The sequence below is a fragment of the Plectropomus leopardus genome, chromosome 16 (assembly GCF_026936395.1).
Source record: "Plectropomus leopardus strain MGB_pleo_1.0 chromosome 16, ASM2693639v1, whole genome shotgun sequence".
Classification (NCBI taxonomy): Eukaryota; Metazoa; Chordata; class Actinopteri; order Perciformes; family Serranidae; genus Plectropomus; species Plectropomus leopardus.
This window is the reverse complement of record NC_142191.1, coordinates 4,089,006-4,103,013: the sequence shown is the minus strand read 5'-3', so window position 1 is coordinate 4,103,013 and position 14,008 is coordinate 4,089,006. Positions and strand designations below refer to the sequence as shown.

Below are 14,008 nucleotides of genomic sequence, written 5' to 3'. Positions count from 1 at the left end.
CCCAAAATGTGGCCTCGTGAAGAGGTAATTCTTCAGAGGGGATTTCAATATTCAGGACGTTTCTTCCCCTTGACCTTGGCCGGCCCGAGGCTGTCATCTCCTCTTCCTCTGCCACGAGCAAATACAAACCCTCTGCTGTTCGCTCTGCACCCCCCCTCCCTCCCAGTGCTTTAAATATTGAAGATGGATAATGGCGTTCGCCTTCTTCCCGAGGCCAGGCAGAGAGGAGAGGGAGAAACATATGCACGCTGTCATGTAAAAGTGCACGTGTGTCCTTATTACACACACGCATGCCAAGAAACACGGCATGCGTCATTCAAGAAGAAAAGCAAAGATTCAACCTACTCAGCTCCATCTCAATCACATTTTTAACACCAGTTTTTAAAAATAGTTTTAGTATAAAGCCACTGATTTCTAAAACTCAGTCAGGACTATCCTCCTGGGCACAGCTGTGCAAAACCCCTCACCACTTTTTTAGATCAAGAAACAAAGATTTCGTGGTGATTGGCATTCCTTTATAGTCCGTATGTATCCTTTTTGTGAATTTGAAGTCATTTTCTGTGTCCTATAAGTAATTTTGTGTCTTTATTTTGGTTGTTTTGTGTCCTATTTAGATCATTTTGTCACATTTTGTGTCTTTTCATTGTTTGATCTCTTTGTGATAAATTTGTGTCCCTTCATTGTCATCATTTTGTGTCTCCTTGTTGTTGCTGTGTATCTTTCTGAGGGAATTTCATGATCTCTTTAGTCACTCTGTGTCTCTTTGTAGTCATTTCAGTTTATAAACATACCTTCATGGCAGTGACTGCTGACTCTGCCACGTTAAAAAAACACATCATCGTGCTCTTTGCACCACTGCATCAACACTAACACGGAAACTGATCTTAAACAACCGCAACACCACTAACAGCGACTGCACCACCATCAGATCATCCTACACGTCTCTAAGCAACCAGACTGTAAACCAGCACCACATGACGGAAAAAAGAGTCCACGCAATAAATATTACCATAATATTATCACTGCACAGCCTAAAGTTCAATAAGAAAATGTAATGTGTAAGTTACTGTGATGCCTCTGAGGCGGGTGTCAGACCTGTGCTTCTCTTGCAGCTCCTCTAATTAGTAACGCAGCACACCTGGGCCAGGTAATTAGGCTCCTGCAGCCCTGAGCTCTCCCTCTACCCTGGCTGAGCAGGCACGCCCCGTTTTGAGTCTTTTGCTATGTTTTGCACACCGCACACCACTCACTCTACTGATTTCCACATCCCATCTTGTAGATATTTATTTGGCTATTTAATTTGGTTTAATTGTTTTAATAAAGTATTGTTTGAACATTTAACATGGTGTTATCTCCCTTTTTGTTGAGCCAGGTCATGACAGTTACACCCAACAATAGCTACTTATCACATACAACCTTAACAATGCACGATGCTGTATAAACCACAACTGTACAATAACTTTATCTGAGAAAAAGAGCAGCACTCACCCATCACATGTAAATAAAGGCCGTCCTTCGATCCTTTCTGAAGAAACGTCTTATGACCTTCTCATGCAGTTGCGGCGGAGACACCGAGAGAGAATGAGAGCTAACCGGACACCGTCGGAGACACTGGCGGAGAATGACGGCAGACCGGACACCGGCGGCCTGGACACCGGTGGAGACACCAGTGGACAATCAGGGCGGCCTGGACACCGGTGGAGACACCAGCAGCGATACCAGCGGAGAACAGCAGTGGAGCAGACACTGACGGGACATGGGCGGAAAATGAGAGCGAAGTGGACACCAGTGGAGACACCAGCGAAGACACCAGCGGAGAATGACAGTGGAGCGGACAGGTGGAGACACTGGCAGGGCATGAGAGCAGAGCGGAAACTGGTGGAGACACTGGAGGATAATGAGAGCGAAGTGGACACCAGCGGAGACACCAGCGAAGACACCAGCGGAGAATGACAGTGGAGCGGACAGGTGGAGACACTGGCAGGGCATGAGAGCAGAGCGGAAACTGGTGGAGACACTGGAGGAGAATGAGAGCGGAGAGGACACTGGCACGATTTTTTCAGAGAGAAAAAAAGAAAAGAAAACACTGACCCTAACTGGCCCATAAGAAACAAAAAAACAAGCACTTGCCTGGTCCACATCTACCCAAACCGCTGCTGGCCGCATCATGTGACCAGGTTCAAGAGTCATTTTTGTTTTCTCCAAATATCTGCACAGCGGCATAGCAACAAGATGTCAGAAAGAAAATAGGAGCACAAAAACAAAAAGCACAACGGCTAAAAGACCTGCGTGACAAAGATTTGTTGAAGAAATATTCCTAAATTGACAGGATACTTTAAGGCTGTTGACTCTTTATCTAGTCAAGACCGACATGACGATCCTCAGCAGGACTGCCGGCTAGCTAACGACGCCATGGTTGAAACCGCCGTCGCGGGAGCTAACGCCGCGGCTAACTCCAGTGAAGCTGACCGCGACCATGTCTCACCGTCTCACTCAGGTAACGACTCTGAGACAGAGAAGCCGGGACTTCAAACACCCGAAACACCCGTATCTTGCGCAGGTAACACCGCCAGAGTTAGCCGTGATGGTGCGGCGGCCCGCCCCGCCGGCACCAGTGCCTCCATGGCGGCTGCACCTGCGCTGCCGAGACTGCGCAAGAGGCCGAAAACCTCGGCTACAGCTCGGATACCTGCAAGCTGGGATACTACTGATGAAGATATGAGGACATACTGGATTAAGGACTTCTCCGCCACAAAAAACGAGGAAGAAAACCCTCTAAAGGTAGGACTATGTATCAGTTATAGATACTATTATTGCGCTGCTGTTGAATTATTGCTGGTTGGTATATTATATTGCTGCTGCTGTGTTTAGCACACAGAAAAAGTAATTACATACAGACACTTTTTGAGCACATTTCTATTTAATTTTGAAAAACAAATTATGATTTTGACAGGGCCAGCAGGTTAGGTCCTGATGGCCCTGACAGCCCACCACTGCTTATTGTATTTATTCTGTCTTACTGAGGTAATGTTGTGTGTCTTTGTGGTTGTTTTGTGTCTTATTTGGGTTATTTTTGTATCATGCTGCCATCATTTTGTGTCTCCTTGTTGTTGCTTTGTCTTTTTAAGGTAATTTGTGGCCTCTTTGGTCTTTCAGTGTCTCTCTGTAGTCATTTTGAGGCAAATTTGTGTCTAAATAATTATGTATCCTTTTCAGTTTTTATGTTTCTGTTTGTGGCCATTTTTTGTCTCCTTGTGGGGTTTTGAGGGAGGCTTTGGCCATTTTGTGTCTGACTGAGGTGACTTTGTGACTCATTGAGGTAATTTTGAGGCTTTATTGGGTCAATTTGTGTGTCCTGTGAGTTCATATGAGGATCCAAAGTGCAGAGCAAAAAAGGGCAGACAGGTGTACGCACAAAAGGCGAGCCATGTGCTGATAAAATGTCCAAAAAACAAGCAGGTATCCAAAGTAGAAATGAAATATAATGAAACCAACCCGGATCACAGGGAAGAACTCGGGTGAAGACGGGAGCAAACAATTCAGAAGATCATCAGGAGGATGACAGACAAACTGACAGGAAACAAAGAGAGACACACAGGGAACTAATCAGGACTGTGACACACAGCAGGGGACACAAGGGAGGTAAAACTAAAACAGTACAGGTGTGCAGGGAAGACTAACAAGGAAGGACAAACCAGACTGATAAAAGACAGGTGATACTAATCAGGGAAATACTGAGGCGGGAAAACACACAAAGACGTGAAGTAAAATGAGACATATGACACATGAGCAGTGACACCACAAAATAAAACAGGAAACAGAACATGAGTAACTGACAAACTGGAGAAATGTGTCTCTGTAGTCATTTTGTGTCTCTTCCTGGTTGTTTTTCCTGTTTTTTTGTTGTCATGTTGTCAGGTCATTCTGTGTTTCTTTGCAGTCTTTTTGTGTCTCCTTGTGGTTGTTTTGAGGCCCTTGGTAGTAATTTCATGTCACTTTGAGGTAATTTTGTGTCTCCTTGTAGTTGTATTGTGTCTTTTGGAGGCAAATTTGTGTCTTTTTCAGTTGTTGCATCTGTTTGTAGTCATTTTGTGTCTCCTTGTGGCTGTTGTGGGATTATTTTGTGTCTTATTTGTTTGTTTTTTTGTCTGTTTGTAGTCAATTATGTCTCTTTGTGGTCATTTTGAGTCTCTTTATGGTAGTTTAGTTATTTTTTAAAGCAATTTTGTGTCTTTTTTGGCCATTTCATGTCTCTGTGTAATGATTTTGTGTCTCTTTGGGGTTGTTTTGTGGTTATTTTGAGTTCTTTGCAGGTTTTTATGTCTTTTTGTTGTCATTTTGAGTCTCTTCTTGGTCAATATGTGTCAGTTTGAGTTACATTTTGCAGTGTGGCCCTGACCCTTCGGTCCCCGGGGCCTGTGCTTAGTTGACCCATTGAGTAATCCATCCATGTTCAGATCCTTAGATACAAGCTTTCCATTATATGTGTCTCAGTATCAACATTGTGAATTTTTTAATCCTTCGATTCTGATGTTTTTGACATCAGCAGCTCCCCTCCGCCTCCTTAATCTGAACCCCATTAAATCTGTAATGACAGCACAGATGTTGCATTGCAGCACACAGAATAAGGTGCTGCTTGGTGTCGTGTCATAATCACTGAGATAATCATAATCGCTCAGAGCTGATGGATGCCTTAATTATCAATTATTTCTGTCAGCAGTCTGCACACCTGGGCAGTAATAATGTGAATGTGAATACTCAAAACACTTCAAAAATATTCCACCTCATTTGGTTTTACATCAAAAATAAAAACGCAGAGCTTTGGGGGGGATTTTTATTGTCCCTTAGTATGCGATATGTCTTAAAAGGATGCAGTCAAATAAAACAACACCTTGTACATTCTGAATTAAATCTCCTCCACCCGAGAACAAAGGCAACTGATCACGAAAACTGCAAAAAGGCAAACAATAAATAAACGTCTAACAGGCCAACACAAAAAAACAAGCTGTTGTATTTTCTCTTTTTTAAAATCATAACAATGTGCAAATAAAACATCATACGTTCATTAAATATTACTGTAAACTCAGAGATACGTGTTGAAATATCAGCCCCTTGTTTATTCCACTGTAAATAGTGCAGAGAAACTGGTGATCACAGTTTGGGAAGACTTTAGAGAGTTGGTTGGTGGTGCTGGTGGTGGTATTGTGCACGTGTGTGTGTGTGTGTGTGTGTGTGTGTGTGTGTGTGAGGGGAGAAGGGAGAGTACGACCAACAGATGGACACACATGGTTGACCATCTGCACGGGGGACAGAAGTGGTTTTGGGGTTTGGTGAGGTGTGCAGGAAGGTAGACAATGTCCTCCAGAGGAAAAAAAAAAGACAAAGTATGTGTTGCTGACAGCACCTCAGCACCTGTGGTGGTGAGGAACTGACAATATCTCCATTATTAGGCTGTAGATAATCCCACACGGAGATTAGTAAACAACAATCATCAGATGCAGCACAAACTGCAGAGTAAATACAGACTGTATAGGCGGCCTTGAGACTGCGGTCAGGGTCATAGTGAGGTGGAAGTGAAGGGAATAAGTGGCGTGCTGTGTGAATTACAGGGGGGGCCCTTTTAGTCAGGAGTGTCCAAACGGCGCCTGTGTGTTCAGGGGTCTCTGGACGATGACGGCGTTCGCTAAATCGGCTTCCTCGAGACTCAATTCTTTGTCGTCGAGCTCCCGGAAAGGGACTGATGTCGTCAGGACGAAAGGTGGGCAGCTCCTCTGGCAGCGCGCCACGAAATCTTGAACATCCGTGATCCTGGAGAAGAACAAGAGACAGAATTAAAGACAGAGGGTTTAAAAAAACATAATTAAAGGGTAATGTTGTTGTTTTCCAACCTGGCCCCTATTGTTTCTGTGTCTAGGTGACAAATAGAAAAAATAACTTTCATAATTGGTCCAGTACTAAAAGAGGTGAAACAGGCTGCAATGTAACCACTCCGGGCATCTGGCACCATCAGTGTAAATCCATTTAAAGCGCTTGTTTTTTGCAACTGACAGGCTCAGGTTGTAATTTTAAGTGTAATTGCCATTGCAGAACACACCAGACTTCATTTAAATAAACAATAATTTTACCATCGTAAAACACACTTTGCTCAAAGTCGACAGAAATAAAACAAAATCACAAAAAATATTTTGGGTGGGTTTAGTGATGGTGATTCTGGTGCCTTTCTTTCTGTTTTATTTTATTTTATTTAAAAAATGGGAATCAGTATTGTACAAATATCAAATACATGGTACAAATATATGTTCCAGTATTTTTTCCCCTCCCCACCCTCTTTGTGGCAGAACAGAAAAACATCCTTATCCTTACACCTACACACCTCAAAACCCAGAAAGTAATTGAAACAAAACTAACAAAATAAAATAAAAAGATTAAAAAATTAAAAAATAATAATTATAAAAATAAAATAAAATAAAATAGAGGAACAGAGAAAAGAGTACCATATGAAAGATGGTGCTTAAGAATAAGATGGGATCCAGAGAGGAAAGAGCATTTGGATAGGAAATGATAAGATGCCATCTTTTGTAGAAACTGGCAGATGAGCTCTCGATGCATTTCTGGTTAAACAAAAATGATCTTATTCTTTAACAAAATGTTTTATTTCTGTTGGGATCCCTTCCATAATGCTGTCAGACACTGAGCCTGTCAGTGACACTTTCAGTGGACATAAATTGCAGCCTGTTTTGCCTCCGGCTGCAGCACTTACTCAACACTGGGCCGACATCAAAAACTGTTGTTACCATCAGTCAGTTAGATGCAAAAATATTGGGAAAATAGGGTCCAGATCAAAATATACTGTAATTTTCCTTTAAGAAAGCCACAGTTAGACCTGCTCCTCACGTCTGCTCCTTCCTCCCAAATACTCTACTCTCCTGTGACACATGATGTCTCTCTGAAGCACTATACTAGTAACATCATCCATTATTTATCACGGCCCAGCACAGACAAGCGATCCCATGGCCGCCCCACTTCACACACACACACACACACACACACCGAGGTCTAGCTGAAGGGTTGGAGGGGTTCAGCCCTCCCCTATCCTTCAGCCGCTAACCCCGTTATATAAATGCTGCATCCGAGTTACGCAATCCCTCTCTGGGGATTTTATAGATCCACTTCGTTGCTACATCTCAGATTATGTTTTCTGCAGCCCCGTGCACTGTGGCGGGGAATCTAACATGCAGCACGCCTTCAAGTCCAGCAGACAAGAACAAAGCATTACGTAATCCTCAAACAAACCCCCCCTCACCACCTCCCAACTAGTCCAAACAAAAATCTTATGTCATCCCTTGAACTACGTCTTTCCTGCGATGCTTGAGATTAGGGGATTTACAGACACGGTGCAAAGATATCCCTTATGCAGAATACTGAGTGTTATGCAGATATGACTTGATGATGTAAATTTCGGGCCTTGACTTTGTGATACGCACCGATGCGATAGGTTAAACCTCTGCACCAATCTCCTTCCGTCAACCAACCAGATCTGCAGGGAGGTGACGGGAAGGGCATGGTCTAGTGTTACCATGGGAATAGGAGGAGATTCTCCGTCCTCGTGCACAGATGGTGACCTGGCCACGACTCTGGGTGCAACGCTGGAAATGGACAGAAGTAATTTAGAGATTAACAATCAGTTAAATGCACAAACGGCATCATGCATTGTGTATTTTACTCACTGAGAGCTAACTGAAGGCAGACAAAATCTCACGCAAAGTATTTTTTGGACTCTCTGGACAGTTTGGTATTCACACAGTGATGTGAAGAAAATCCTGAGGCTCTGAATTAGTCGCGCTCACTGACTGCTTGGTCAGATTTGTGGGTGTTTGATACCTGGATGTAGAAGGACACCTAGTGGTATAAAGTTGTATGGTATCTTTGAACTTGAGCCCTAAGACTGAATTTCTGTAATATTATTTTGAAAATACAGTTATAAGTATTATTAATATATTTATAAATTTATAATTTAAAAAAAAATCGAATCTATTACAAGAAAATTTGCTGAAAATAAAAACAAAGGTAAAAAAAGACAAAGAAACAAGAAATATAACTTAAGAAAGTGTAAAATAAAATAAAAATAAAATTTTAAATGATTTTTAACATGTAAGAATTATAAATATAGCTTTTTGACATTTTCTTCCTACTTTTTGATAATATGCAATTATATGCAAAATCTGATAATTTTCTTGTCACCTTCTACTATTTTTTTTTGCTATTTTTTTGTGAATTTCTTGTCAAGTTGCTCATGTTTTCAAAAGAAATCAAACCAATTTTCGCAGGTTCCAGTGATTTAAATGGTTGTGAAAGTCATCTGAATGCAGTTGCTATCCCTAAAAAGTTAATTTCACTTGTCATTTTAAGTTGACTTCATAAAATGAAGTAATTAAAACTAAGTACACCCAACAAGTAGATATAAAGTAAAAATATTTTCTGACATTTTTAAAATCTAGATTTTTAAAAAAAAGTAAGATCAACTTGTCAAATTTTCTAGTGTAACAAGTGCAGTATTGATTATTTTATGGCCGTATTTATACTTTTTTAAAAACTTGGTAATATTATAACGACCACAGTCTCCTACCTGCCGAGTCGGTACCCTCGGCCGCTGAAGGGGTGAAAGGCCTTTTTCCTGGGAACATAATTCTCCTCGGTCAGATCCTCCACGCTGATCTCCAGCTCCTCCTCCTCGGCTCTGCTCTCCCACTCCGCCGGGAGCTCCCTGCGACAGAAAAAACACCGGCCTCACAGTCTGGTCAGATTAATCAATATGACAAATTTATCTGTCTTATGTGAGGGATATTTTTTACTGCTAACCTCTCATGTATTTACAGTGTTGTTATTTAATGATTTTTTTAACTTCAGATATTGTATTAATGAGTCACTGAAACAGGCTACAGTGGTTTGTCGTGGACAAAAGTCACACTTTTTCAACAGAACCCAGAGCCAATAGAAACACACAGTGATGGAGTATATTGCCAAAATAAAAAATGGAGTAATAATAAAAACACTGCTATGTTATTTGCTTTTTATCGGCGGGAAAATAGTGGCAGTATCTGAGCATTGCATCAAGCGCTGTCCTCCATCTGTATCCACATGACAATATGAAAGGAACAAATGATGTTGTTTTTGATTATAAATTATGTTACTAATATTCATCAACAACCCAATCAGAGCATAAGATACGATGGTACTTTTGTGATTTAGCGTTGTAAAAATCTTCAACACACCTGTAACTACAACATTATATCCCAGAATAAAGCGCGTTTTTACAGTAAACATGGGGTGAATTATGGTGTAATATACAATAATTCAAATAATAAATAAATAATAAATAATTTAGATAGATAGATAGATTTAGATAATTTATAGCGGGGTGGAGGATATTGGTCTATTGCAGTATGGTGCCCTTTTAATCTCGTATAAAGGCATCAGAATATGCCCTACATATTATTAAATTACATGTGCCATAATGATTTTAACCCTTTGAAACCTGAGCATATTATTCTTTTAAAAATATGAAGGAAAGGCAATAAGAAACTTCAGAAATTAACCCAAAATTAGAAAAAAGTTAAAAAAAAAAAAAAAACCTAGCAAAAATAAATTACCTGAATAAAAAAAAGTTACTAAATAAATAAAAAAATTAAAATAAAATGTCCAGAAAAGGAGCTTAATAGTAATAATAATAATAATAATAATAATAATTCTGTAAGAACATTTTTAAATATACAAATATGATAATTATATATGTACTTTTGGGACATTTTTCACCAGCTTTTTTTCCCCCCCAAAAATAAAATCTACTAATTTGCTGCAATTTTCTTAACTTTTTTTGCCATGTTTTCAAAAGAAAGCAAACTACTTTTACTCCTGGTTCGAAGGTTTAAATACTTGTTAAGGTGTCTGAACGCAGCAGAAGAAAAGTGATGTCAATCCAGGTTTCAAAGGGTTAAATAGGGTACCATGAATGTGCTATTGATTTGCACTATGGTAGCATTTTTCAACAAGGTAACAGACCACCAGACGGCCACTGGACTTTGATTTTAGAGCTATTTTTGAACCGTAATGGGACGTTTTGATTGGACGTACCAACACGAGTAAAAGTCCTGAGCTTGACTCAAGAGTGTGTGCATTCAGCAGCTCATCTATGCTTTTATCTCATCCAATGTCAGAGTATTTTTCATTTATTTTTTACCTACAGTGGCCCTTATACACTCTCATATGTCGTTCTGTCTCGGCCACTTTGACTCACCCGCGTTTGATGGCGTCCAGGAAGTCTTGATTCTCTGGAATGGAGTAGCTGCGAAAGTCCTCGTCGTTTACGGTGAAGCCGTCCTTCCACAGCCTCACCACCATCTCCACCTGAAGGAACGACCACAAAAATAAACCCCGATTACTCGCAGACTATGTGGAGACTCTAGAGGCCACATCACAGAGAAAAACGGAAAAGAAACTAAACACTATGATGCTTGTTGCTGCTTTGCTGCCACGTTTTTACGCTTAGTTTTTTATTATTAAATATACGTTTTAAATATGACATTATTTCACTAAATGACATTTATTTCCTATTTCTTAAAAAAAGTAATAAGCAAATAAAAAAGGAATTACACACAAAAAAAAGTGTTGAAAAAAGTTTTTTAAAAAAATAAAACTTTAAAAAACAAGACAGGTACAGGAAATGATCTGAAAAAAGTGCTGACATCTTTATAATAATTCTGTAACATAATTTTAAATATGTAAATATGATGGTTACAAATAAAGTTTTTCCCTAGAAATTTTTCCTTAGCTGTTTTAAAATCATTTTCTAAATCTACAAATTTCTTGCAATTTGTGGAGCATTTCTTACCAAGTTGTCTTTTTTTCCATGTTTGTTAACAAAATTGCACCAATTCGCTCAAGGTTCAAAGGTTTAAATGCAAATGCAAGAAAATTGATGCCCCTCATTCTTAGGCAGTAAGTCCATAAAAGCGTTTATGCAAAGTTAATTACATAAAACAACCTAAAAACATGTTCATGCACATAATGATGTTTTCCTGTTTTCTCTGCAGGATGCACATTCGCAGAGATTTGGCTCCCACAAATTTAGCGGTTGTGAATTTCTAACCTTCGATGTCCCCGAGGCATCGTAACAGATCTTCTCCACCTCATCGAGGAGGTCCTCGACCGAGAAGCTGCGCCTCATTGGAGCCTCCTCTTCGTTTTCCTCACTGTGGCGACGCATTAAGAAACAGGTAAGTGTGTAATTCAGTCATTATATGTCTTATTGAATTCAGCCTGCAGACACAGGCTTTATCGTACAGAAACATCTCATTATTGACTTCTCACCTACAAATTATGGTTAAGCGTGCAGGTTTGTAAACCAGAAAATGAACCTCAAGGGAAAAAAATGGTCCTCTTGACACATTTTGGTCCAATCGAATTGATTTCTCATTTCGGATGAGTCACACATGAGCCTGACCTACATAAATCCAGTCATGGAGTTGATTTGCCACAGGCTTTCAGTAACTCTTCAATCCAAATGCTCCATTTAAATTTAAAGGATTTTTGGAGAAAAATTGACTTACCAATGTTCATCTTTCTCACCCCCGACAGTGTCAACCTCTTTCATGACGTTGTGTGTTTCCCATCTGAGAAAATTACAAATGGACAAAGCAAGCAAATCAAACGAGGCCTGTCACAGCTTTAAATGCTGTACTTTTTAGTCTTTGAATTTTCCTTCTGAAACAGAAATTAAAAAACAAAAATAAATAATTATTTGATTTTCATTTCAAAATCCAACATTAATTTATTGATTTTTAAAAAAAGAAAAAAAGCTTTTATTTTTTGAGATCAGAAATGGAAAATACAGAATATGAATTCCCCCGTTGTAAGGGGTTTTTTTGGGGGTCGATGTGAGGGTCTAAGGACAAACGGTTGCCTTTTGCTGTAAAACCCCCTGAGGCAAATAATAGTTTGTGATAATAGACTTTAGAAATAAAATTGACTTGAACTGCCAATTTTCTTTTTCTCCCATCAAAAAAACAAGAAAACGAAGACTACATCATATATTTACCATTTATTGTAATTATTGTACTCCATTTTGTTTAAATTACTATTTTTAACATATGAGGAGAATTTTTTTTTCTATTTCTTTATTTCTCTCATATTCTGTATTACATCACAACTGTATGTTAAATATTATGTGATTGCAAAAGCTGTATTTTTAAAATATGGAAAATCTAAATTGAAAATATTGTGGGAAAAAAAGAAAACAAAGATGAAAAACAGTGTTTTTCCATTTACTGAAAGTGAAAAATGTCCTTGTGTAAAATAAAATAAAATACATAAATATAAAAAACATGAAAGCATGGGTACCAAAACCAAGAGTGCCCATTTGTTTTCATGTTATTTAATTTTTTTGATTGGATTAAAAAAATAGCATAAATTATATCCTGTATTTTCCATTTTTGAACCCCAAAAAATCAATAAAAAATGCCCTTATTTTCATTTTTGGATTTTTAAATTAAAAAAGTACGTTTTTGTTTGTCATTTCTGATCCTGAAAGGAGAATCCAAAGACCAAAAACGACACAGACCTTTACAGGCGTGTTTAATATATTTATATAAGATCAGCCATTTATTATGTAAATGCATTCACTTGCATTAAGCTGCTAAAACGCCTACACGTGTCTCCATACGTTCTCACGGAGCTGAATTATCGATAAACAGCAGAAAAACAGCCTGTAGCGTTATCGTTAATTATGTAAGTGGGCGTCAGAGAGTCATGGAGGCGCACAGAGACAACGACACTCTGCGGGACTGAGCCGTGTGTCCACCACTACATGGATTATACACACACACACACACTCACAGCAGCATGCTCATTCGCATGCACGTATCAAGGTTAAGGTCAAACACTGATTTACCAGTCCTCGTGTTGTCGGTTAATCCCGGGCTACACATCTGCAGCCGTAAGTTTCCTCCAGCGGCTCTTCTGCTGAGCAATGCGTGTGACGTCACGGCGCCGTAAACCCGCTCCTCCTGTCGCGAGGAAACTACTGCTGAGCTCAGCACGTCGTTTTATTTCACAAGTGAGACCTCAGACTGAAACTGGTGACACACGCTGAATGTCACAGGGAGGTGGAAATAGCACATAAGGACAACATATTCCATTATATATATTCAGTTCTAATAATAAGGGTATCACTGTACCATTGCCAAAAAATTACATGACATTCCCTGATTGCATTGCAGCAAATATACATTTTCTGGGATATAATATTGTGCACCTGTGCTTATGTACTGTTATACTGTATAACTATAGCTTTATTTATTTATTATTCATATTATTATCATCATCATTATTATTGCTGTTGTTGTTTTTGTTGTTGCTGCTGTTTATTTATGATTATTATGGACCACAGTCCACATGTGGACAACATTATGTAATTGTAATATAATAATATATTCTATGTAATCATACTTTTAGTAGTAGTAGTAGTGGTAGTGGTAGCAGTAGTATGAGTAGCAGTAGTAATAGCAGTAGTAGTAGTAGTAGTAGTAGCAGTAGTAATAGTCATAGTAGTAGTAGTAGTAGTAGTAGTAGTAGTAGCAGCAGCAGCAGCAGCAGCAGCAGTAGTAATAGTAGTAGTAGTAGTATTGACCACAGTCCAGATTGTCTAGATATCATCATACATATAATATGTATCATGATATTTTTATTACTGTTATTGTGTGTGTGTGTGTGTGTGTGTGTGTGTGTGTGTGACACAATAATTATGCTATTACTGGGCTATTTTTTGACAGTAAATTCCTAATTGCATCACAGTAATGTAATTCTGCCTCAATTGTTTAGTGCATCTGTGGTGCAATTAGACCATAATGATATGATGACAGATTGTAATGACCACATCTGGACTGTGTAATTATATTTTCATTATTATATATTCTTTTTTATTTAGCCTTTTCCTGGTTTTATTCTTTGTATT

At 39.0% G+C, this 14,008-nt stretch overlaps 2 protein-coding genes across 2 annotated transcripts; one reads left to right on the top strand and one right to left on the bottom strand.

Moving 5' to 3' along the window:
- Positions 1-1,236: 1,236 nt before the first annotated feature.
- On the top strand, positions 1,237-11,224 carry LOC148186796 (uncharacterized). The gene is made up of 3 exons (XM_088089621.1): positions 1,237-1,372; positions 1,558-2,781; positions 11,091-11,224. The coding sequence occupies exons 2-3, from the start codon at positions 2,413-2,415 to the stop codon at positions 11,169-11,171; spliced, it is 450 nt and encodes a 149-aa protein (XP_087945747.1). The 5' UTR covers positions 1,237-1,372; positions 1,558-2,412; the 3' UTR covers positions 11,172-11,224.
- Positions 4,821-13,100, bottom strand: ubxn2a (UBX domain protein 2A). The gene is made up of 7 exons (XM_042503640.2): positions 12,947-13,100; positions 11,607-11,669; positions 11,147-11,249; positions 10,295-10,404; positions 8,627-8,764; positions 7,485-7,646; positions 4,821-5,808 (listed from the first exon to the last, which is right to left on the bottom strand). The coding sequence occupies exons 2-7, from the start codon at positions 11,648-11,650 to the stop codon at positions 5,625-5,627; spliced, it is 741 nt and encodes a 246-aa protein (XP_042359574.2). The 5' UTR covers positions 11,651-11,669; positions 12,947-13,100; the 3' UTR covers positions 4,821-5,624.
- Positions 13,101-14,008: the final 908 nt, after the last annotated feature.